This window comes from Stenella coeruleoalba, assembly GCF_951394435.1.
Source record: "Stenella coeruleoalba genome assembly, chromosome: 2".
In the NCBI taxonomy this organism is placed as follows: domain Eukaryota; kingdom Metazoa; phylum Chordata; class Mammalia; order Artiodactyla; family Delphinidae; genus Stenella; species Stenella coeruleoalba.
The window spans coordinates 82820199-82846513 of record NC_137147.1 but is presented as its reverse complement, the minus strand read 5'-3'; the positions used below and the strand labels follow the sequence as shown (position 1 = coordinate 82846513).

Genomic DNA, 26315 nt, shown 5'->3' with positions numbered 1-26315 from the left:
CTGATGTGGGAGATAGACATTTTATACGGAGATTCTATGAAGCCATATAGGTGGTGGCACATGTTGGAATAGAGATGTAGTGGAGGAAGATGTGAATATGGCAGGAAGCATTTAGGAATACTTTGAGGAAGGGACCGATCTACTGTTTTCTCAAACTGTACGAAACTTCTTGCCACGCTTCACATTTGCTGTAGTCTTTCAAGCGTCTGTGTGCCCATTTCTTTATGGAGTGCTCCGCCACTTCGTCTCTGACAGATCCAACGTAAAGAGGATGACTAACATGATAGTTATGTTTGAATTCCACAGAACTCATTTCCGCTGGTTGTTCCTTACAGTGGTATGTTTGACTGTATGGATGTAATATTCTCTTAAATTTCTCTAGGATAGGTAGAATTTTTTAAAGATTTCCTCCTAGTTAGGGAACTCACACTTGCAACTAATGGCTCTCCCCAACGCTGGAAGCCTCTACTGTCACCCTTCCCAACCAAATGGATTTTGCATCAGATCTTAAATTACTCACGTCTAAATCAGTATTGAATGGGTGAGTGTGATTGAGGACCCTCAATACTGGTGTGAACCCTAGCTGTAAAGCAGGGTGGTGCAGAGCATTTCCTGGGTTCTGTCTTAGGGAGACAAGACTCCTACACATTGCAAGTCTAGACAGAAACACACATACCGTCTACTACATGTTACACATAATTTGCTTCTGTAACAGCATAAAGCATGAAACATTTAAATTTCTGTTGAATTTAATCTGCCATGTTCTTTTACCTCCAGTGTCATTAGAAAGAATTCCATTCAAGCACGAATTTAAAATTTATTAACCAATATTTAGTCATTGATTCCATTGTTTTTTTTTTTTTTGTCTGATTCTTTTTTTCTCTTTTAGGTCATACAGTATTTATATCACTTTTATTTAGGAAAAATTAATCAGAGTTTCTTATTTGTGAGTAGTTAGGTATTTTTTTTTTTTTGCGGTACGCGGGCCTCTCACTGCTGTGGCCTCTCCCGCCGCGGAGCACAGGCTCCGGACGCGCAGGCTCAGCGGCCATGGCTCACGGGCCCAGCCGCTCCGCGGCACGTGGGATCCTCCCAGACCGGGGCACGAACCTGTGTCCCCTGCATTGGCAGGCAGACTCCCAACCACTGCGCCACCAGGGAAGCCCTTAGGTATTTTTTTTAATAATTATGTATAACTTTCATATGCCAACTTGCAAGTATATTTAACATGTTTATTACTGTATCATATCCATATATGGATATAGTGTGGTCTCCCTTTCTCCCTATTTTCAGACATTTCGGCTTTTTGCAGTTACTCTTTTTTGTAAGTAACATGGCAAAAACCAATTTAGTCAGGGTTCTAGGTTGCAAGAAACAGAGGCAGATTTTGGTTAAAAAAACAAAGCGAATTTATTGGAAGACTTGAGTAGCTCACAGACACAGTGGGAAGTTTGGAGGACCGGGCTTGTAAACCAGGCAGTTATCAAGGTAGGCAGAAAAATGGCCCTAGAAACTCCTGAGAATCAGTCTGGTTCGGAGCTGCACCGAGGCCACCAGACACCCCCGATAATGATCACTGCTGCCACCTTCACTGCTATCAACACTGGATCCTCACTGCTACTGCTGTCACCATTAATCACTTCCCCACTTTCCCTGCATCTCTGAATCTCTCTCTCTCCCTCAAGAGTCAAAGTCCAGGGTGTTCCCTTCTGATTGGCTGAATCTAGGTCATTTGCTTGTCTTCTTGATGCCAGTGGGTAGGGAGAAGGAGTGTCTGGTGGGTACCTGTTCCCTAGAGAGACTCATGCAGTATTTGGTTTCACTGAAGCAGAAAGGGAGATTGGATGCTGGGGCCAGGAAGAGACAGTGTAAGTCTTTCTGCGTAAGTTTTTGCATGTACTTCTTCTGGTTACCACTTACGGTTTGATCCCTGGTATTAGAGTCATGAAACCAAAGTGTGTGTTGCCCTCCATCTGCCCCTTTATTCTTAGTGTTCTTCATGATCCTCCTTGTGCTACATGCTTCCCTTTGTGACCTCACCCATTCCCATGGTCTAAGGGTTTGAACCATTATAGAATTATGGGTGAGTCCAAAGTGCTTATTTCCAATCCAGGTCTCTATCTTGAACTTCAGACAAACATATTTAACTACCTAACATAATCTGTGGATATCCTGGGGACATCTGTGGATATCAGAAGGCCCCAAACAGAATTCATCATCATCATTTTCCTCCTCAAACCTACCATGTCTCTGGTATTCCCTAGTTTGGTCCTTATGACCACCATCCCCCTAGCTGATAAAATCAGGAATTTGGTTTTTATCCTTGATCCTTACTCCTCCCTTCATTCTTTCATCAAATTGTCTCCAGATTCTGTAAACTCTGCTTCCTAAGTATCTCTGGAATTGGTCCTGGGTGCTTCATTCCCAGGAAACATTCCGACTTCAGGCGCTCATCACTTTTCTTGTAGGTTACGGCTTTTGCTTCTTAACTGGATTTTCTGCCTCCAGTCTCACCCTCACCTGCTCCAGTTTTAAAGTGCACAGCCGATTGTGTTGTTTCTCTAAGATGCTACAAAGATTATTTCCTTTAGGAAGCATTCTCCAAACACGTTTTCTCCTTGCCCCTTCCTGTTAACAGAGGTTAGTTGACCCTCCCTGTTCTCCATGGAACCCTGGGTTTGCCAGCACTTTTCACACCTTGTTAAAATCTTTGCTGTCCAGAGACTGAGAACTCCTGAGGGCAGGACCGTGTGAGATTCATATTGAATCACCAGTGCCCAGTGTAATGCCTCCCCATAGGAGGCACTCAGTACGAGGATTTTTTTCTTTTTTTTTTTTTTTTTGGCGGTATGTGGGCCTCTCACTGTTGTGGCCTCTCCCGTTGCGGAGCACAGGCTCCGAACGCGCAGTGTCAGCGGCCATGACTCACGCGCCCAGCCGCTCCGCAGCATGTGGGATCTTCCCGGACCGGGGCACGAACCCGTGTCCCCTACATCGGCAGGCGGACTCTCAACCACTGCGCCACCAGGGAAGCCCAGTACGAGGATTTTGAATGAATGTTATGAATGGCTTTTAACCCATTAAGAAACTAATGTTAGTTCAATAACGAGTTAGATGAACAGGTTTTTTTTTTCAAATATTTATTTATTCGGCTGCATCGGGTCTAAGTTGTAGCACGCAGGATCTTTAATTGCGGCGTGCGGGATCTAGCTCCCTGACCAGAAATCGAACCTGGGCCCCCTGCATGTGGAGTGTGGAGTCTTAGCCACAGGACCACCAGGGAAGTCCCTAGATGACCAGTTATGATCATGAAACCCAAACAACCGAGTCTATGTTACTTTTCAGGGACAAATTTTGAAAGTAACATGTCCGTTACAGGGTAAACATGATTTCTTCCTTATTCAACATGTCACAAACCACTTTTTTCAAAGTGGAGAAATGAGAATGTTATGAGACCCAGACTGTGAGGCTAACAGAGTTATTCCGTAGGGTAGAGCGCCCACAAAAGGTAAGCAGATACTTTACGCAGAGTTGGCAGATAATAAAACCTTAAACTATTGAATTTTTTTTCTTGCACTATCCCAAGTTAATTCTGTTTTTTTAATATTGTTTTGTTTTTTATTTGTTTTTGTGAGGAGCACTGATGTAGCGGTCTGAAAGGTATATTTTGGAAAAAAAAATGTAGCATAAGAATGACCTGGTGATCCTTGTTTCCTTTTAGGGAGATCAGTCTGGCTGGCTGGTCCCGGGAGAAGGATACACACCTGCAGTCACCCAGCACGAGCAGCTTGCTAAAATTGATACAAAACTCCAAGAACTTTCTGCCATTTACCCAACAATTTCCAGCTCTTCTCCAAGACCTGAACTTCAGAATGATGAGGTATGTTTAACTCTAGAGCCCATAGGCTGTTCAGGTTTATGTGTGCTAAAGCTAGTTCACATAATATGACAATCTGCTTGTTAACTAAAGAGGTTTCATCCCAGTTGCCTTTTCAGTGACTGCAACTGCAGTGATAGTGATTTCTACAACAGTGTCTATTTTCCTTTGCCAGTTTCCACTTTCTATTCATTTTTTTTCAGTTGGTAATTTGCTGAGATGGGGTGAAATATTTATTTTAATATTGCTATATCTTTATGATATAAGCTATGCTTGATCATGATCAGGAGAGAGGAGAGGGAAGAGAATAGATACAGCACTCCTTAGTCCTTTGAGAGCTTTACTTCTTTTTGTTCCTTTGGTTCTAGGTGTTAGCGGTGGCAGTCACCTGTCCCTTACTCTGACACATTCTTCTAGCTCCTTTGATTTACCAGCAAGCAGTGAAGTTCACTCTGTTGATAACTTCTCTCCTGTGAGAATTTTGAAATGAGTATGTTTCCTTTCTTGATAGTTCCCTCAAATATTCTTTTACAAAACTAACAGAGGGTGAAGAAAAATGGAAGGGTAACCACAGCTTTGGAGCAGTAAAATTCCTTTCTCCCCCTAATATTTCAGTACTTCGTGGGATCTAGTTTGGGGTTGGGTGGTAGTTTTTGCCTGAAGAGAAAATGGCTGGTCTTTTGTTATTCCACTAACCCTCTACCAGTTTTGTAAACATATCACCAAATCATTTTCTGTACAATATTAGATGCATGTGATTTTCCTGGTTTTTAAGAAGATTTAAATAATATCAGTAGCCTATAGGGAATAATTCTGCTTTATAGTCAGTCTTTTCTCCAACCTGTCAATTGAAGATTAGGGATCTGGGTTTGGATCAGTTGAAGCTACTTCAGAGGAAAGGCGCAGTGTTAAGATGTTCCAAAGAAAGTTTGGTTGTGATGGAACCTTACGGAGCCATCGCAGCTTCCTTAAATTATGTTCCTAAGGGCCAGGCACAGCTGCCTCTGAGCCCTTTACACAGCAGTATGGTGGGAGTGGGAACCACTGTTTTCTGGATTGAGATCAGAGTTCTTGGAAGACAGAGAATTGGAATCTCTGTCCCTACCCAAATATACCGCAGGACTTTGATGCATCAACAGGTATGCTGCTAGTTTATTTATGTTACTGGGTGCCATTTCCCAAAAGGAGGAAGCCAGGATGGGGGAGTAAAATGGTTCAGGGATATTCTTTGTTCTTTTTGTGTTACAGCTGAGTTTTGTTGTTGTTGTTGTTATTGTTGTTAGATATCAAGGTTCGCTGAGATCTCAAAGCTGGATAGTGGTCCTAAAGATAGAAAATGTCTACTTTGTGACCATCAAATGTTATTCCTGAAAGAGAGACTGAGAATTTAGAGATTTGTTTAACCATTAGGACTTCTGATAAAGTATGACTGTGGTCATTGTCATCTCCGTCACATTTTCAGAGTTCACATTTATGGTTTAAACAAAATACTTAAAAAATAATCAAAGGGAAAACCAGTACATTACTTAGTTGTTACATACTGATATTATATATTTTTGTGTGAAACAGTATATTTACAGAAAAGAGAAAACTGTATCTTGGGACTCCCACTGGCTGCAGAAACAGAAAAGTAACATCGTAGTTGTTGAAAAGAAATAATTAGTGCTTCTTGTATGCAAAAAAGAGTGTATTTTAAGGTTTCATTCAATTTCCTGTTGGCATTTCCTCATTTCTAACTAAAACCAGGATTGCATATTGAATTTTCAAGCCAAAAATGAAAACATGGCAAATTATTTTACGGATATTATTATTATTTTTTAACATCTTTATTGGAGTATAATTGCTTTAAAATGGTGTGTTAGTTTCTGCTGTATAACAAAGTGAATGAGCTATACATAAACATATATTCCCATATCTCCTCCCTCTTGCATCTCCCCACCAGCCTCCCTAGGTGGACACAAAGCACCGAGCTGATCTCCCTGTGCTATGTGGCTGCTTCCCACTAGCTATCTGTTTTACATTTGTTAGTTTATATATGTCCATGCCACTCTCTCACTTCATCCCAGCTTACCCTTCCCCCTTCCCGTGTCCTCAAGTCCATTCTCTACATCTGCGTCTTTTTTTTTTTTGCGGTACGCGGGCCTCTCACTGTTGTGGCCTCTCCCGTTGTGGAGCACAGGCTCCGGACGCGCAGGCTCAGCTGCCATGGCTCAAGGGCCCAGCTGCTCCGCGGCATGTGGGATCTTCCCAGACCGGGGCACGAACCCGTGTCCCCTGCATCGGCAGGTGGACTCTCAACCACTGCACCACCAGGGAAGCCCTATCTGTGTCTTTATTCCTTTCCTGCCAGGAGGTTCTTCAGAACCATTTTTTTTTTTTTTTTAGATTCCATATATTTGTTTAGCATACAGTATTTGTTTTTCTCTTTCTGACTTCACTCTGTATGACAGACTCTAGATCCACCCACCTCACTACAAATAACTCAGTTTCGTTTCTTTTTATGGCTGAGTAATATTCCATTGTGTACATGTGTCACACCTTCTTTATCCATTCATCTGTCGAACACTTAGGTTGCTTCCATGTCCTGGCTATTGTAAATAGAGCGGCAATGAACATTGTGGTACATGACTCTTTTTGAATTATGGTTTTCTCAGGGTATATGCCTTGTAGTGGGATTGCTGGGTTGTATGGTAGTTCTATTTTTAGTTTTTTAAGGAACCTCCATACTGTTCTCCATAGTGGCTGTATCAATTTACATTCCCACCAACAGTGCAAGAGGGTTCCCTTTTCTCCACATCCTCTCCAGCATTTATTGTTTGTAGGCTTTTTGATGATGGCCATTCTGACTGGTGTGAGCTGATATCTCATTGTAGTTTTGATTTGCATTTCTCTAATGATTAATGATATTCAACATTTTTTCATGTGTTTGTTGTCCATCTGTATGTCCTCTTTGGAGAAATGTCTATTTAGGTCTTCTGCCCATTATTGGATTGGGTTTTTTGTTTTTTTGATACTGAGCTGCATGTGCTGCTTGTAAATTTTGGAGGTTATCTTTGTCAGTTGCTTCATTTGCAAATATTTTCTCCCAGTCTGAGGGTTGTCTTTTCGTCTTGTTTATGGTTTCCTTTGCTGTGCAAAAGCATTTACATTTCATTAGGTCCCATTTATTTATTTTTGTTTTTATTTCCATTTCTCTACAAGGTGGGCCAGAAAGGATCTTGCTGTGATTTATGTTTTAGAGTGTTCTGCCTGAGTTTTCCTCTAAGAGTTTGATCGTGTCTGGCCTTACATTTAGGTCTTTAATCCATTTTGAGTTTACTTTTGTGTATGGTGTTAGGGAGTGTTCTAATTTCATTCTTTTACTTGTAGCTGTCCAATTTTCCCAGCACCACTTATTGAAGGGGCTGTCTTTTCTCCATTGTATATTCTTGCCTCCTTTATCAAAGATAAGGTGACCATATGTGTGTGTCTGTTTTTGTGCCAGTACCATACTTTCTTGATTACTGTAGCTTTGTAGTACAGTCTGAAGTCTGGAAGCCTGATTCCTCCAGCTCCATTTTTCTTTCTCAAGATTGCTTTGGCTATTCGGGGTCTTTTGTGTTTCCATACAAATTGTGAAATTTTTTGTTCTAGTTCTGTGAAAAATGGCATTGGTAGTTTGATAGGGATTGCATTGAATATGTAGATTGCTTTGGGTAGTATAGTCATTTTCACAATGTTGATTCTTCCAATCCAAGAGCATGGCATATCTCTCCATCTATTTGTATCATCTCTCTTTCATCAGTGTCTTATAATTTTCTGCATACAGGTCTTTTGTCTCCTTAGGTAAGTTTATTCCTAGGTATTTTATTCTTTTTTGTTGCAATGGTTTCAGATTTTTGAAACTATTGCAAGAAATGATTTCAAAAGTGATCTGAAAAATCACTTTCAGATTTTTCATCATTATTGTATAGGAATGCAAGAGATTTCTGTGCATTAATTTTGTATCCTGCTACTTTACCAAATTCATTGATTAGCTCTAGTAGTTTTCTGGTAGCATCTTTACGATTCTCTATGTATAGTATCATGTCATCTGCAAATAGTGACAGCTTTACTTCTTCTTTTCCAATTTGGATTCTTTTTATTTCTTTTTCTTCTCTGATTGATGTGGCTAAAACTTCCAAAACTATGATGAATAATAATGGTGAGAGTGGGCAACCTTGTCTTGTTCCCGATCTTAGTGGAAGTGGTTTCACTGTTTCACCATTGAGGACTATGTTGGCTGTGGGTTTGTAATATATGGCCTTTATTATGTTGAGGTAAGTTCACTCTGTGCCTACTTCCTGGCGGGTTTTTATCATAAATAGGTGTTGAATTTTGTCAGAAGCTTTCTCTGCATCTATTTAGATGATCATATGGTTTTTCTCCTTCAATTTGTCAATATGTGTATCACATTGATTGATTTGCATATATTGAAGAATCCTTGTATTCCTGGTATAAACCCCATTTGATCATGGTGTATGATCCTTTTAATGTGCTGTGGAATTCTGTTTGCTAGTATTTTGTTGAGGATTTTTGCATCTATGTTCATCAGTGGTATTGTTCTGTAGTTTTCTTTTTTTGTGACATCTTTGTCTAGTTTTGGTATCAGGGTGATGGTGGCCTCATAGAATGAGTTTGGGAGTGTTCCTCCCTCTGCTGTATTTTGTAAGAGTTTGAGAAGGATAGGTGTTAGCTCCTTTCTAAATGTTTGATAGATTTCTCCTGTGAAGCCATCTGGTCCTGGGCTTTTGTTTGTTGGAAGATTTTTAATCACAGTTTCAATTTCAGTGCTTGTGATTGGTCTGTTCATAGTTTCTGTTTCTTTCTGGTTCAGTCTTGGAAGGTTATGCATTTCTAAGAATTTGTCCATTTCTTCCAGGTTGTCCATTTTATTGGCATAGAGCTGCTTGTAGTAACCTCTCATGATCCTTTGTAATTCTGCAGTGTCAGTTGTTACCTCCCCCTTTTCATTTCTAATTCTGTTGATTTGAGTCTTCTCCCTTTTTCTCTTGATGAGTCTGGCTAATGGTTTATCAATTTTGTTTATCTTCTCAAAGAACCAGCTTTTACTTTTATTGATTGTTGCTATCATTTCTTTCATTTCTTTTTCATTTATTTCTGATCTGATCTTTATGATTTCTTTCTTTCTGCTAACTTTGGGGTATTTTTGTTCTTATTTCTCTAATTGCTTTAGGTGTAGGGTTAGGTTGTTTATTTGAGATGTTTCTTGTTTCTTGAGGTAGGATTGTATTGCTATAAACTTCCCTCTTAGAACTGCTTTTGCTGCATCCCATAGGTTTTGGGTCGTCGTGTTTTCATTGTCATTTGCTTCTAGGTATCTTTTTTTTTTTTGCTGTACGCGGGCCTCTCACTGTTGTGGCCTCTCCCGTTGCAGAGCACAGGCTCTGGACACGCAGGCTCAGCGGCCATGGCTCACGGGCCTAGCCGCTGTGCGGCATGTGGGATCTTCCCCGACTGGGGCACGAACCCGTGTCCCCTGCATTGGCAGGCAGACTCTCAACCACTGCGCCACCAGGGAAGCCCGTAGGTATCTTTTGATTTCCTCTTTGATTTCTTCAGCGATCTCTTCGTTATTAAGTAGTGTATTGTTTATCCTCAATGTGTTTGTATTTGTTACAGATTTTTTCCTGTAATTGATATCTAGTCTCATAGCGTTGCGGTTGGAAAAGGTACTTGATATGATTTCAATTTTCTTAAATTTACCAAGGCTGACTTGTGACCTAATATATGATCTATCCTGGAGAATGTTCCATGAGCACTTGAGAAGAAAGTGTATTCTGTTGTTTTTGGATGGAATGTCCTATAAATATCAATTAAGTCCATCTTGTTTAATGTATCATTTAAAGCTTGCGTTTCCTTTTTTATTTTCATTTTGGATTATCTGTCCATTGGTGAAAGTGGGGTGTTAAAATCCCCTACCATGATTGTGTTACTGTCGATTTCCCCTTTTATGGCTGTTAGTATTTGCCTTATGTATTGAGGTGCTCCTATGTTGGGTGCATAAATATTTACAATTGTTATATCTTTTTCTTGGATTGATCCCTTGATCATTATGTAGTGTCCTTCTTTGTCTCTTGTAATGGTCTTTGTTTTAACGTCTGTTTTGTCTGATATGAGAATTGATACTCCAGCTTTGTTTTGATTTCCATTTGCATGGAATATCTTTTTCCATCCCCTCACTTTCAGTCTGTATGTGTCCCTAGGTCTGAAGTAGGTCTCTTGTAAAGAGCATATATATGGGTCTTGTTTTTGTATCCATTCAGCCTGTCTATGTCTATTGGTTGGAGCATTTAATCCATTTACATTTAAGGTAATTATTGATATGTATATTCCTATTACCATTTTCTTAATTGTTTTGGGTTTATTATTGTAGGTCTTTTCCTTCTCTTGTGTTTCCTGCCTAGAGAAGTTCCTTTAGCATTTGTTGTAAAGCTGGTTTGGTGCTGCTGAATTCTCTTAGCTTTTGCTTGTCTGTAAAGGTTTTAATTTCTCTGTCAAATCTGAATGAGATCTTTGCTGGATAGAGTAATCTTGGCTGTAGGTTTTTCTCTTTCATCACTTTAAATATGTCCTGCCATTCCCTTCTGGTTGTAGAGTTTCTGCTGCAAGATCAGCTGTTAACCTTATGGGAATTCCATTATGTGTTACGTGTTGTTTTTCCCTTGCTGCTTTTAATATTTTTTCTTTGTATTTAATTTTTGATCGTTTGATTAATATGTGTCTTGGCGTGTTTCTCCTTGGATTTATCCTGAATGGGATGGTCTGTGCTTCCTGGACTTGATTGACTCTTTCCTTTCCCATAGTAGGGAAGTTTTCAACTGTAATCTCTTCATATATTTTCTCAGTCCCTTTCTTTTTCTCTTCTTCTTCTGGCACCCCTATAATTCGAATATCGGTGCGTTTAATGTTGTCCCAGAGGTCTAGAACACTGTCCTCAATTCTTTTCATTCTTTTTTCTTTATTCTGCTCTGTGGTAGTTATTTCCACTATTTTATCTTCCAGGTCACTTATCCGTTCTTCTGCCTCAGTTATTCTGCTATTGATCCCTTCTAGAGAATTTTTAATTTCATTTATTGTGTTGTTCATCATTGTTTGTTTGCTTTTTAGTTCTTCGAGATCCTTGGTAAACATTTCTTGTATTTTTTCCATTCTATTTCCAAGATTTTGGATCATGTTTACTATCATTACTCTGAATTCTTTTTCAGGTAGACTGCCTATTTCCTCTTCATTTGTTTGGTCTGGTGGGTTTTTACCCTTCTCCGTCATCTGCTGTGTATTTCTCTGTCTTCTCATTTTGCTTAACTTACTGTGTTTGGGGTCTCCTTTTCGCAGGTTGCAGGTTCGTAGTTCCTGTTGTTTTTGGTGTCTGTGCCCAGTGTAAGGTTGGTTCAGTGGGTTGTGTAGGCTTCCTGGTGGAGGATACTCGTGCCTGTGTTCTGGTGGATGAGGCTGGATCTTGTTTTTCTGGTGGGCAGGAACGTGTCTGTTGGTGTGTTTTGAGGTGTCTGTGAACTTAGTATGATTTTAGGCAGCCTCTCTGCTAATGGGTGGGGTTGTGTTCCTGTCTTGCTTGTTGTTTGACGTAGGGCCTCCAGCACTGTAGCTTGCTGGTCGTTGAGTGGAGCTGGGTCTTATCGTTGAGATTGAGATCTCTGAGAAAGCTTTCACTTTTTGATATTATGTGGATTTAGGAGGTCTCTGGTGGACCAGTGTCCTGTAATTGGCTCCTCCACCTCAGAGGCTCAGGCCTGACACCTGGCTGGAGCACCAAGAGACTGTCCTCCACACGGCTCAGAAGAAAAGGGAGAAAAAGAAAGAAAGAAAGAAAGAAAGAAAGAAAGAGAGGGAGGGAGGGAGGGAGGGGGGGAGGGAGGGAGGGAGGAAGGAAAAAAAAATAAAATGAAGTTATTAAAATAAAAAAATAAAAATTATTAAAAATAAGAAAGTAATTTAAAAAAAAAGGAAGAGACAGCAACCAAACCAATAAACAAATCCACCAATGATTACAAGTGCTAAAAACTATAGTAAAACAAACAAACAAACAAACAAAACGGACAGACAGAACCCTATGACAAATGGTAAAGGCAAAGGTATACAGACAAAATCACACAAAGAAGCATACAGATACACACTCACAAAAGGAGAAAAAGGAAAAGTATATATATATTAAAAAAAAAGGAAGAGAGCAGCCGAATCAATAAACTAATGTACCAGTGATAGTAAGCTGTAAATACTAAACTAAGATAAACATAAAACCAGAAACAAATTAGATGCAAAAAGCCAACCCCAAGTCTACAGTTGCTCCCAAAGTCCACCGCCTCAGTTTTGGGATGATTTGTTGTCTCTTCAGGTATTCCACAGAAGCAGGCTACATCAATTTGATTGTGGAGATTTAATCTGCTGCTCCCGAGGCTGCTGGGAGAGATTTCCCTTTCTCTTCTTTGTTCGCCCAGCTCCTGGGATTCAGCTTTGGATTTGGCCCCGCCTGAGGGGCCTGTATGTCGCCTGAGGGCATCTGTACCCTGCCCAGACAGGACAGGGTTAAAGTAGCAGCTGATTAGGGGGCTGTGACTCACTCAGGTGGGGCAGGGGGTGGGGGAGTGGGGAAGGGAGGGGTATCAAATGCGGGGTGAGCCTGTGGCAGCAGAGGCCAGCGTGACAGTGCAACAGCCTGAGGCGTACCGTGTGTTTTCCTGGGGAAGTTGTCCCTGGATCACGGGACTCTGGCAGTGGCAGGCTGCACAGGCTCCCCGGAGGGGGAGGTGTGCATAGTGACCTGTGCTTGCACACAGATTTCTTGGTGGCTGCAGCAGCAGCCTTAGCATCTCATGCCCGTCTCTGGTGTCCTCGCTGATAGCCATGGCTCATGCTGCTCTCTTGAGCTTGTTTAGGCGGTGCTCTGAATCCCCTCTCCTAGTGCACCCTGAAACAATGTTCTCTTGCCTCTTAGGCAGTTCCAGACATTTTCCTGGACTCCCTCTCGGCTAGCTGTTGTGCACTAGCCCCCTTCAGGCTGTGTTCATGCAGCCAACCCCAGTCCTCTCCCTGGGGTCTGACCTCCGAAGCCCAACCCTCAGCTCCCAGCCCCCATCCTCCCCAGCAGGTGAGCAGACAAGCCTCTCAGGCTGGTGAGTGCTGGTCAGCAGTGATCCTTTGTGTGGGAATCTCTCCACTTCACCCTCTGCACCCCTGTTGCTGCGCTCTCTTCCATGGCTCCGAGGCTTCCCCCCCTGCCACCCCCCCGTCTCTGCCAGTGAAGGAGCTTCCTAGTGTGTGAAAACTTTTCCTCCTTAACAGCTCCTTCCCGGAGGTGCAGGTCCCGTCCCTATCCTTTTGTCTCTGTTTTTTCTTTTTTCTTGTGCCCTACCCAGGTACCTGGGGAGTTTCTTGTCTTTTGGCAAGTCTGAGGTCTTCTGCCAGGATTCAGTAGGTGTTCTGTAGGAGCTGTTCCACATGTAGATGTATTTTTGGTATATTTTTTGGGAGGAAGGTGATCTCCATGTCTTACTCCTCCGCTATCTTGAAGCTATCCCCCGATATTATTTTTGGATTGGAATTCTTTTTGAATAATACACCAAAAGTATCTCGGATAAACCCTGCATATCTATTCAGTTGACAAATGGCCTCCAGTCTACTGCTGAACCACAAATATTCATAATGCATAGTCATGTTATTTTTATTTTTAACCTTTCTGCAAACCATTAACTCACCAGTAGCTTTTCTCCATGCTCCCTTAGAAAGAATGTCTTTTAAATGAAATATAAATTTCTGTTCTTCAGCAATCAATTCCACAAATATTAATCAAGTGCTCATTGCATGCAGGGAATTGTAGGTCATTTAAAAATGAGTCAGTGGCTTCACAGGCAAATTCTATCAAACATTTAGAGAAGAGCTAACACCTATCTTTCTCAAACTCTTTCAAAATGTAGCAGAGGGAGGAACACTCCCAAACTCATTCTATGAGTCCACCATCACCCTGATACCAAAACCAGACAAAGATGTCACAAAGAAAGAAAACTACAGGCCAATATCACTGATGAACATAGATGCAAAAATCCTCAACAAAATATTAGCAAACAGAATCCAAGAGCACATTAGAAGGATCATACACCATGATCAAGTGGGATTTATCCCAGGAATGCAAGGATTCTTAAATATATGCAAATCAATCAGTGTGATACACCATATTAACAAATTGAAGGAGAAAAACCATATGATCATCTCAATAGATACAGAAAAGGCTTTCGACAAAATTCAACACCAATTTATGATAAAAACTCCCCAGAAAGTAGGCATAGAGGGAACCTACCTCAACATAATATAGGCCATATATGGCAAACCCACAGCCAGCATCATTCTCAATGGTGAAAAACTGAAACCATTTCCTCTAAGATCAGGAACAAGACAATGTTGCCCACTCTTGCCACTGTTATTCAACATAGCTTTGGAAGTTTTAGCCACAGCAATCAGAGAAGGAAAAGAAATAAAAGCAATCCAAATTGGAAAAGAGGAAGTAAAACTGTCACTATCTGCAGATGACATGATATACATAGAGAATCGTAAAGATGCTACCAGAAAGCTACTAGAGCTAATCAATGAATTTGGTAAAGTAGCAGGATACAAAATTAACGCACAGAAATCTCTTGCATTCCTATACACTAATGATGAAAAATTTGAAAGAGAGATTAAGGAAACACTCCCATTTATCACTTCAACGAAAAGAATAAAATGCCAAGGAATAAACCTACCTAAGAAGACAAAAGACCGGTATGCAGAAAACTATAAGACACTGATGAAAGAAATTAAAGATGATACAAACAGATGGAGAGATATACAATGCTCTTGGATTGGAAGAATCAACATTGTGAAAATGACTACCCAAAGCAATCTATAGATTCAATGCAATCCCTATCAAACTCCCAATGCCATTTTTCACAGAACTAGAACAAAAATTTTCACAAGTTGTATGGAAACACAAAAGATCCCGATTAGCCAAAGCAATCTTGAGAAAGAAAAACGGAGCTGGAGGAATCAAGCTCCCAGACTTCAGACTATACTACAAAGCTACAGTAATCAAGACATTATGGTACTGGCACAAAAACAGAAATATAGATCAATGGAACAGGATAGAAAGCCCAGAGATAAATCCACGCACATATGGTCACCTTATCTTTGATAAAGGAGGCAAGAATATACAATGGAGAAAAGACAGCCTCTTCAATAAGTGGTGCTGGGAACACTGGACAGCTACATGTAAAAGAATGAAATTAGAACACTCCCTAACTGCATACACAAAAATAACCTCGAAATGGTTGAAGGACCTAAATGTAAGACTAGACACTATCAAACTCTTAGAGGAAAACATAGGCAGACCACTCTATGACATAAATCACAGGAAGATCCTTTTTGACCCACCTCCTAGAGAAATGGAAATAAAAACAAAAATAAACAAATGAAAACTAATGAAACTTAAAATCTTTTGCACAGCAAAGGAAACCATAAACAGGGCAATAAGACAACCCTCAGAATGGGAGAAAATATTTGCAAATGAAGCAACTGACAAAGGATTAATCTCCAAAATTTACAAGCAGCTCATGCAGCTCAATATCAAAGAAACAAACAACCCAATCCAAAAACGGGCAGAAGACCTAAATAGACATTTCTCCAAAGAAGATATACAGATTGCTAACAAACACATGAAAGGATGCTCAACATCACTAATCATTAGAGAAATGCAAATCAAAACTAGAATGAGGTATCACCTCACACCAGTGAGAATGATCATCATCTAAAAATCTACAAACAATAAATGCTGGAGAGGGTGTGGAGAAAATGGAACCCTCTTGCACTGTTGGTGGTAATATAAATTGATACAGCCACTATGGAGAACAGTATGGAGGTTCCTTAGAAAACTAAAACTAGAACTACCATACGACCCAGCAATCCCACTACAGGGCATATACCTGGAGAAAACCATAATTCAAACAGAGTCATGTACCACAATGTTCATTGCAGCTCTATTTACAATAGCCAGGACATGGTAGCAACCTAAGTGTCCATCAACAGATGAATGGATAAAGAAGATGTGGCACATATATGCAATGGAATATTACTGAGCCATAAAAAGAAACAAAATTGAGTTATTTGTAGTGAGGTGGATGGACCTAGAGACTGTCATACAGAGTGAGGTAAGTCAGAAAGAGAGAAACAAATACCGTATGCTAACACATATGTATGGAATCTACGAAAAGAGAAAGAAGGTTCTGAAGAACCTAGGGGCAGGACAGGAATAAAGGACACGGGGAGTGGGAAGGGTAAGCTGGGACGAAGTGAGAGAGTGACATGGCCATATATACAGTACCAAATGTAAATTAGATAGGTAGTGGGAAGCAGCCGCATAGCACAGGGAGATCAGCTTGGTGCTTTGTGACCACCTAGAGGGGTGGGATAGGGAAGGTCGGAGGGAGCTGCAAGAGCGAGGAGATATGGGGATATACGTATACGTATAGCTGATACATATATGGGGATATACGTATACGTATAGTTTCTGTTATAAAGCAGAAACTAACACACCATTGTAAAACAATTATTCTCCAATAAAGTTGTTTAAAAAGTAAATAACGACGAGTCAGGCACATATAGAACTGTGGAGTCAGACAACCTCACTTCAGGTTCTGACCCTTCCACTTATTGGCTCTGAGGACTTGGGCATTAATTAGAAGCACTCTAAACCCCAGTTGCCGCATCTGTAAAACAGTAATGATAATATTATTCTTCAGTGTTCTTTTTTTTTTTTTTTAGTTTTTTTTTTTTTTAGTGTTCTTTTAAAGTGTAGATGAGTTAATATGTATAGAGTACTTAGCATGGTATCTGACTCAAAACTCAACCCAAGACGTTATTATAATAAGTGACTTAAGGAACTTATTTCATTATGAGAGACACAGAATGCACATAGACAACTGTAGTACAAGACGTTATAGGTAAGAACAGTAGAAGGCTATGAGCACAGTGCTGTGCTGGTTCAGAGAGAGAGAAAGCACATCCAGAAGGAATATCAAGAAAGTTCATTTCTACAAGTGCGAGATAGGAGGAGGAAGAGAAACCAGTGAGTGAGGCAGAGGGGCTCAAAGGCCCTGAGAAGGCTGCCATCACACAGCATGAGGTTGAAAACTGGTGGTCTGCAGGGCAAATTGGGTTCACAGGTAGGGTTCCTTTAGACCACTTAGGGTTTACAATTTTTTTTTTAGCAAACATTTAAAAATTGGGTGAACTTATATAAAAATCCAAATTTCTAGTTTCTCTTGAAAAGTTAGAACATCTGGCAAATTAGGCTTGAAGCCTTGCTTGGCAAACTACAGGACTGAGCTAAGTAGCAACTGCTGCTTTCAATGGAGCACAAATTCTCCAGCTTGCTATGCCATCCTTCACGCCATACTGCATTGCCTGCAATACATGGGCCTACTTCATGCATTTATGTAACTTGCCCAGCCCCTGCACAGGTCATCAAAATATCTTTGAATTCCTGCTTATTTCACAAGAGATGGTGTGGTGGTTGATGTTGAGTATCCAGATTAATATGTGGCTTCACCTCTGACCTGAAAGCAGCTCATAGGATCCTGGAGGATAGGATGTAAACATAGACCAGGTTGTGCCGTGACCGACCATACAAGGAAACCCGAAGTACCACAATATGGGAACTGATTTTATGAGAAGTACAGAAAACATATGCTGGGGAAGCACAGAGAAAGGAAAGACTATATAATGAAGGAGTGATATTTTAAAAATTCCTTTGGAAGTTTTAAAATTTTGGTCAAGAAAATAGTTTCCCAAACAAGTCGAAACATTCAGGCTTTCTGACTTACCTGACTATGGCAACTCTAAGATGATAAACTAGTAGTCACGGTAAGCCTGGGATGATAAACGTACCTGAGTCAGAATAATTTGAGGGACTCCAGAGAGGTGACTCAGATTAAGGAAGTATTGGTTGTAAAAGCGGCAGGTAAGAAATCTTTTCCTTAGGAGCTTGCTGATTACAATGTTCTCATGAGGTGCCCTCGCTCTTAACTTCATAGCGATGTTTTAAAAGCAGCATTTGGCTTCTATATATCTGATTTCTTTAGCGTAAAACAAAGCATGTGGTCACATTCAGAAGAAAGAATGGCATGTTACTGCTATTGCTGTAATGTGAGTAATGTCATGTGGTTGCAGTTTTACATCTGCTTTTTATTTTCATTTCATCTTAGCGAAAGAGAACTAATTGAAGCAATTTTTTTCTTAGGATCTGTGGTTTAACTGTGTATACCTTTCTGTATCCATCCCCTAACCCTCCAACAAATCAGGTAGTTCTTTCCACGTATTGTAAATCCCACCATAAAATTGAGTGATGTTCTATAATTTAGTTACCGTATGTCTTATTTGCAGCTGTGTTAGATTCCAGCTTTCGCCAGAAATATCCAAGATATAGGAGTTATGTAAGCACTAAGTTTCGTAAATCCTTAGCAACTGGATTCAATAATAAATTCTATTCAGTTTGGCTCTTAGGAAGAAGTGTAATTTATTCATCTCATGCAATCAGTCTTACTAAATCTAGAATTCCAGTTCATCATTAGATGTTGTTTTCCTGGTTGGGAGAGAGTCTTCAGAAATGGCTCTTATTGTCATGAGGCATTTCTTTGTTAAGTCAACTAGTTTAATTGACTATAAAAGTCCTTCTCACTTGATGTATTTTCTTGTTCTTAAAATATTGATTTAGTTATATACGATTTGGTAAGACCAACAAAAATTAACAAACATTTGAGGAAAATTGTAGGTGTATTTATCTCTTTTCTTGCCAAGAGAATACCGACCAACAATTAACTGTGTTTTGGTCTCTTGTTTCAACGTTAGCTAAACTTGAGGAAATATAAAACATGGTTAGACATGTAATCTTGAAAGATGTTTTACTACTGAGTTCAGGGATTTGTAGAGTTCCAGTAACAGCCATGCTGTTCACTTGACCTCACATTACTTACTATGCTGGTCAAGGGCAGGAACTGAGGAATCTTTTATGTATGCTAGTCACAAGCACAGAATCTTATTGACCATCTGTTCATTTCAAAAAACTATAGAAGTAGGCCACAAAAGCATGGATTTCTGAATTGAGGAATAGACAGGAAGTTACTTCAGATGTCCTTGCCTCTGATGCTAACCTGGCAAACGTTCCCAACTAAATCTGGGGAATTCTTCTTGCCACCTATGTTTTACAGATTACTTTGCAGTTTTTGTTTATATTTCTTGGTTTTTCTGTGTTAAACCTCCTGTGTAGTCAAGGTTTCTTTCATTTCATGGAAGTATTTCAAAATGATAAAAACAATCTGGCTGAAAGATTTTTTTCTTTACTTTTAGTACTGCCAGGCAAATGATCCATCTGATACCAGGAAATAGCAGTAGCCTATGGAAAAGTATACCATTAGCTTGAAAACACAGGGCACGCTGGCTTCATGTAGGCAGGTTTGTGTTTTTCTGGCCCTTAACTCATGCCTTATTTTCATATCAGATAACTTATGGAGGCATGAGTAATTTCCTCTGTATTTGGCTTTTAGAAATGAGTTTACTTAGCTTCAAAGACACCTGTTGGCTCAGTCAACACCACCAATATTTTTTTAAGGACGAACTTAGAATCCCTTGGCAATCAATTAGTCAAATCAACAAATACCTCTTGACCTCAGGGTCTTTTCTCTTCTTGTCGCTCCTTAGATATTCTGTGCATATCATGGAGAGCTTTTACGGAACTGAATTTTACTTTAACTGAATAAAAGCATTTCTGTATGACTCAGAAATATATAAACAATATGGATGGTCAGAGAATCTGCTCAAACTTTCTACCAGAGGAAATCAAGCTTCTTCTGCTGATCAGGAAAACAGATGGTACTGATTGGCACTTTGATGTGACAATAGAACCTCTCCTGGCCCCACGGAGCTTCTTGAATGTACCAATGAGCAACCTTTGCCAGAACCAGTGATTGCCTTTTCTTGCTCCCTCTTGGCCTCTGTTTTCATCACATGCTGTCCTTCAAATATTTGTACTATATGGTTATGCTATCAGAGACTGAGACTGAGGAAAGACGTTATATATCCTTGGATTTAATTGTGGAGAATTGCAGACTCATAAGCTTTCAGAGTTGAAAGAAACTTTCTTAGAAGAAATTGAGACCCAGAAAGAAAAAGTGACTTGCTCAAAAGTACTCAGCTGCTTATACCAGCAGAACTGGGGCTAAAATCTCACCTTTAGGCCAGTATCTTTTGGGTACAGAGAGTCACATTGTCAGAGCAGAATGAAAATAGCCTTGGTAGAATAATTTTTTGTTTTCTTAAAAATAAGGAATGACTTTTTATGCTTATGAAATCATTACATGTTTACTGTAGAAATTCAGGAAATACAAAAACATCTAAGAAAAATAAGATAAAACATCAAGGTTTTTACCATCAGGTTAAATTTCCTTCCGGTCTATTTCTCTACAGGTGCATACACATACACGCCTACATACACAGTATACCAGTTAGAGTTCTGGGCAAGGAACAGAAAAAACACCCAACTTGGATTTTGAAGATAATGAGGTGAAGGAACTATTTACAGATTTAAAGGAGCCAGTAAGAGATGTTAGGACACTTAGGACTAGCAACAGTGGGTAGGGAGAAGAAAAAGTGTTTTGGAGCTTAGGGAGAGCTAGAGCTGTGGTAGAATAATCTTCCAGGGTAGCTTCCTTGGCCCCTTGTACCTATACAGTTATGACATGGACTGCAGCAAAAACTCCTATTGAAGAGGGATACCTGACACTGCTCTGCTGTGTTTCCTGTCTTACATTCTTCTGAGTAGACTGGCTCCAAGTGTGGCCTCTGTTTGCCTCTGAAAATGAATATTCAGTTGAATCTAAGAAAACTCCCCTTAATGGGCACCTCAGGGATACATTGCTGCCCAAACCATAATGCCAAAGCAGTGAGGGGAAGGGGAAGATACCCCAAACTCTTCTTCTTCCTGCACTCCAATCTCCTAACACTCCTCCCCTCTCATTGACTAAACCTAACCACAAGACAGAGGTCAAGGAGAAAGAGTAATTGTCCCAGCTTACATCAGATGTTCATGACAGTTTCTCATTCTTGTCTCGGTGGGCATTTGGCTCTGTGCATGAAGCTGTTCTGAACATTCGTATACAAAGTTTGAGTCATACATTTTCATTTCTCTTGGATAGATTCACAGGAGTGGAACTTCTGAGTCATAGGATAGACAAGCGTTTAACTTTTTTTTTTTCATTTTTATTTCTTTTTATTAAGACTAAGAAAATGAAATAAATAGGAAACATTGACACCCAGGAACATGAAGGCTTTGGCTGGTGTTTTTTGTTTTTTTTTTAGCATCTTTATTGGAGTATAATTGCTTTACCATGTTATGTTAGTTTCTGCTGTATAACAAAGTGAATCAGCTCTCTGTATACATATATCCCCATATCCCCTCCCTCTTGCGTCTCTTCCCACCCTCCTTAGCCCACCCGCTAGGTGGTCACAAAGCACAGAGCTGATCTCCCTGTGCTATGCGGCTACTTCCCACTAGCTATCTAATTTACATTTGGTAGTGTATATATGGCCATGCCACTCCCTTACTTCGTCCCAGCTTACCCTTCCCACTCCCCGTGTCCTCAAGTCCATTCTCTATGTCTGCGTCTTTATTTCTGTCCTGCCCCTAGGTTCTTCAGAACCATTTTTTTTTTTTTAGATTCCATATATATGTGTTAGCATATGGTATTTGTTTTTCTCTTTCTGACTTACTTCACTCTGTATGACAGACTCTAGGTCCATCCACCTCACTACAGATAACTCAATTTCGTTTCTTTTTTATGGCTGAGTAATATTCCATTGCATGTATGTGCCACATCTTCTTTATCCATTCATCTGTCAGTGGACACCTAGGTTGCTTCCATGTCCTGGCTATTGTAAATAGAGCTGCAATGGACATTGTGGTACATGACTCTTTTTGAGTTATGGTTTTCTCTGGGTATATGCCCAGTAGTGGGATCACTGGGTCGTATGGTAGTTCTAGTTTTAGATTTTTAAAGAACTTCCATACTGTTCTCTATAGTGGCTGTATCAAGTTACATTCCCACCAATAGTGCAAGAGGGTTCCCTTTTCTCCACACCCTCTCCAGCATTTATTGTCTGTAGATTTTTTGACAATGGCCATTCTGACTGGTGTGAGGTGATACCTCATTGTGGTTTTGATTTGCATTTCTCTAATGATTAGTGATGTTGAGCATCCTTTCATGTGTTTGTTGGCCATCTGTATATCTTCTTTGGAGAAATGTCTGTTTAGGTCTTCTGCCCATTTTTGGATTGGGTTGTTTGTTTTTTTTGATACTGAGCTACATGAACAAACATTTAACTTTTTGAGAAACTGTCAAACAGTTTTCCAAAGTGGTTGTGCCATTGTATACTGACACCAACAACGTGTGAGAGTTTGCTTTTTCTGTACTTCTCCAACGTTTAGTTTTAACAAACATTTTTATGTGGGTCATTCTAGTGGCTAGTGGCTAGTGATACCTCATTGGGATTTTAATTTGCATTTCCCTGATGACTTAATGATGTTGAGGACTTTTTCATGTGCTTATTTATCACTTATATTATCTTCTTTTATAAAATATCTGTTCAAGTCATTTTAGAACTGGATTTTTAAATATTATTGATTCTTAGTGAACTAAGTGAACTATGTGAACTTAGTGAACTGTGTGAGTTCCTTGTATATACTGGTTACGAGTCCTGTGTCAGATTTGTGTGCTATATTCTTCTCTCTGTCTGTGGCTTTTCTATTTTCTTAGTGGTGGCTTTGGATAAGTAAAATTAAAAAATATTGATGAAGTCTGGTTTACACATTTTTTCTTTCTGTTTTTCTTTTTTGTGCCTAGCCAATGATTTCAAAGACCATAGTTGTAGATTATTTAAAATGTCCTTTTAAAAAAAAAAGATTTCTATTTAAAAATGAAATACAATTTGAGTGTTTTTCAGGTCACTATATTCCATAGACAGAATGTGTGCTTACCAAATCCATATGTTGGAATTTAATCCCCAGTGTGATTGTGTTTGGAGGGGAGGCCTTTGGGAGTAATTTGGTCATGGGGATGGATCCCTCATAAATGTGTTAAGTGCCCTTATAAAAGAGACCCAGAGAGCTTCTTTGTCCTTTTTATTATGTGAGGACAGAGCCAGAAGATGGCCATTTAGGAAGCAGGCCTTCACTAGATACAGAATCAGCCTGAGCCTTGATCTTGGACTTCCAAGCCTTCAGAACTGTCAGAAATACATGTCTGTTGTTTATAAGCCACCCAGTCTGTGGTATTCTGTAATAGCAGCTCAAACAGACTGAGACAGTGTGTATCCTACTTCAAAGTGGGCCATAAAATACTGGATGCTTAGAGCTGCAAGGAGACCTTGATACCATCTATTCCAAACTCCTCCCTAACATTAGGTTTCCTTCTTCAAGATATTGCTGATCATAATTCACCCTCTGGTTGCTTCTAGAGATTGAGGGCTACAGAAGTGAGTCCCCTTTTGGGGAAAATAAGATGTAAAAGAGTCACTTCTTGAAATTGAGATACTCTTTTAATGGTCTCCTCAGTAGAATTTTATACAAAATGAATTTCATTGGTGTGATTGCTGAGAACCAAAATTACAGTCTGTTGGCCAGCGCTTATCCAGCTTCAGGATTGTAGTTGGTGTTGGGATACAGAGTGGGACCAGTCTGGGTCCATGTCTGGGCCGTGACAGTGTGGTAAGTGCAGTGAGAGAACTTGTGGCATGACTGCAGAATAATTGCCCTTCCTGGGTATGTCAGGGAATATTTTATAGTGAAAACGTGTTTGTGCTGAGCTCAAAAAGAGTAGGAGTCTCTATGAGGAGTTGGAAGGAGGAGGCATAGAGGGTGGAGAACTAGCAGTGGTGAATATTGCCGAAGCTTTGGGTCAGAGACCTAGGTAATGGGAGATGAGCCTGAAGGGCTGGGAAGGGGTGAGAACTTAAATTCCAACATATGAACTTTAAGTTGATAGTTGTCAAATTTTCGAGCAGTTGTGCTTCAGGTGGTCAGTCCTCACTCCTTACCTATTGAGTCAGAGTCTCCAGGGTGGAGGCTGGGCCTTTGAATATTTTCACAGACTCTGTATGTGAGACTGAAGCCCACTGGAGTTTGAAAACTACTAGTTGAAGTGAAGAAGCAGTGAGAAAGAGAGAAGGGCCTTGATTAAAGATGTATTAAAAGTGAAACGTTGCCTATTCTTGATCAACTCTATGTAAGGAATGAGAATGTGGGAGGATTCTGCTTAAGCAACTTTAAAAATGTCATTTATACCAGTTACCTCATAGCAACAGAGTAGGAAATCTGTGGAGGAAATGTAGGAAGTTTAGTTATAGTTAGAGGGCCAGCTTACTGTCAAGAAATACCCATTTAAATCACCTAGAAACAATACTAACTTTGGGAGGATATGGTTCTGTCAATTCAAATATTGCTGATAATAATGAGATGCTTTCCTTATATAGTGCTTATTCTTTTCCAAGGACATATTCAGCTCATTTTTTTAAAATTAATTAATTAATTTGGCTGCGTTGGGTCTCCATTGCTGCACGCAGGCTTTCTCTAGTTCCAGCGAATGGGGGCTACTCTTCGTTGTGGTGCGCGGGCTTCTCATTGCGGTGGCTTCTCTTGTTGTGGAGCATGAGCTCTAGGCGTGCGGGCTTCAGTAGTTGTGGCACGTGGGCTCAGTAGTTGCGGCTTGCAGGCTCTAGAGCGCAGGCTCAGTAGTTGTGGCACGCGGGCTTAGTTGCTCCACGGCATGTGGGACCTTCCAGGACCAGGGCTCGAACCTGTGTCCCCTGCATCGGCAGGCGGATTCTCAACCACTGCGCCACCAGGGAAGTCCCTCATATTTGTTAGGTACTAAGATTTGCTGCAGGGCTTCCCTGGTGGCGCAGTGGTTGAGAGTCCGCCTGCCGATGCAGGGGACAGGGGTTCGTGCCCTGGTCTGGGAAGATCTCACATGCCGCGGAGCGGCTGGGCGCATGAGCCATGGCCGCTAAGCCTGTGCGTCCGGAGCCTGTGCTCCGCAACGGGAGAGGCCACAACAGTGAGAGACCTGTGTACCGCAAAAAAAGAAAAAAAAAAAAAAACGATTTGCTGCATGCCTGCGATGTACTGTGATGACTTTTGGGCTAGATATTATTATTATCATTTTGCTGATGAAACTGAAGTTCAGAGAGGTTCATTGATTCCCCTAAGGCCATCTCAGTCAGGAACCAGGTAGAGACAGGGTTCAAAACTCCTGACTTTACCAAGCTCAGTTTTCTTTTCACTGTTACATAGCTGCCTCTCATAACATAGATGGGCATGTTTTTATTTTATTTTATTTTATTTATGTATGATGAACTTGAAGTCCAGAAAAACTGATTTGCCCAAGATTCCAAGCTGATAAGTACAGAGCAGGGATCAGAGCCGAGGTCCCTGCTTCCCAGCCGCTGCTCTTTTCACTCTAACTTCCTGCTTTCCAGGTGATTGAGTTTATTTCCTTAGTTGTTTAGTATAGTTGGACCTTTTCTCCCTCAAGTAGGAAGAGTTTAGTGAATTATAAATATTGAAGGGAAGAAATATTGTTTGAGAAGCAAAGCCAGCATTCAGGGCTCAGTTGCTCTGGAACAATGTGTGATGGTATAGTTTCAGCCTGTGCATGAAATTTTTTTTTTTTATTTAGGAACCTGACCTTAATGGTGATGATAGAAATACAGAAATAACTCCAGGAGAAAAGGTACTTCAGAATACCAAAGAGCAACGGGATCAGCAGAATCGGTTGAGAGAGATAGATGAAAAGCTAAGAAAGATGAAGGAAAATGTGGTAAATCTTTTTTTAATTTAAAGTAACCAGTGATTGTGTTAAAAATGTTCCAATTTTCTTTGACTGATTTATGACTGTTTTTATGTGTTGCATCAGGCAAGAAAGCTAACGTGGGTATTTGCCAGTAAGGATTTGAATAAAGGCTAAAAGTAGAACTCTTAGAACTTAAAGTAGTATTATAATTAATTTATATGACATAATAAACCTGTGAAAGGTGATCTGAAGTCAGAATAATCATCCATATGCCTAATATTCTGTGTCTGAAAGATATATATTCTTTGTTTGTGTGGAGAAATTTGGTAGTTATTCTCTATAAAATCATCTTTATATGTTGGTCTTAAAGCTTAAATACTCCCATTTTTGGTTCATAATTCATAATATATTATTACTCAATATTAATACATTCTAAATCCATCTTGAGCCTATTTCATGTTTTAATTGCTTGCCATTTAAAGACGTATTATTGTTGATGAGAGAAAACTCTCAAATCA

The 26315-nt window shown here is 40.1% G+C and overlaps 1 protein-coding gene across 2 annotated transcripts in view; it reads left to right on the top strand.

The window, feature by feature from the left end:
- The window catches only part of FSIP1 (fibrous sheath interacting protein 1), a 203776-nt gene that overhangs the window by 50569 nt on the left and 126892 nt on the right, over positions 1-26315 (top strand). For both annotated transcript variants that reach the window (XM_079914495.1, XM_079914494.1), the window contains 2 exons: positions 3722-3880; positions 25684-25824. In XM_079914495.1, coding sequence (XP_079770621.1) covers positions 3722-3880; positions 25684-25824 — 300 coding nt within the window. The remainder of the gene's footprint in view (positions 1-3721; positions 3881-25683; positions 25825-26315) is intronic.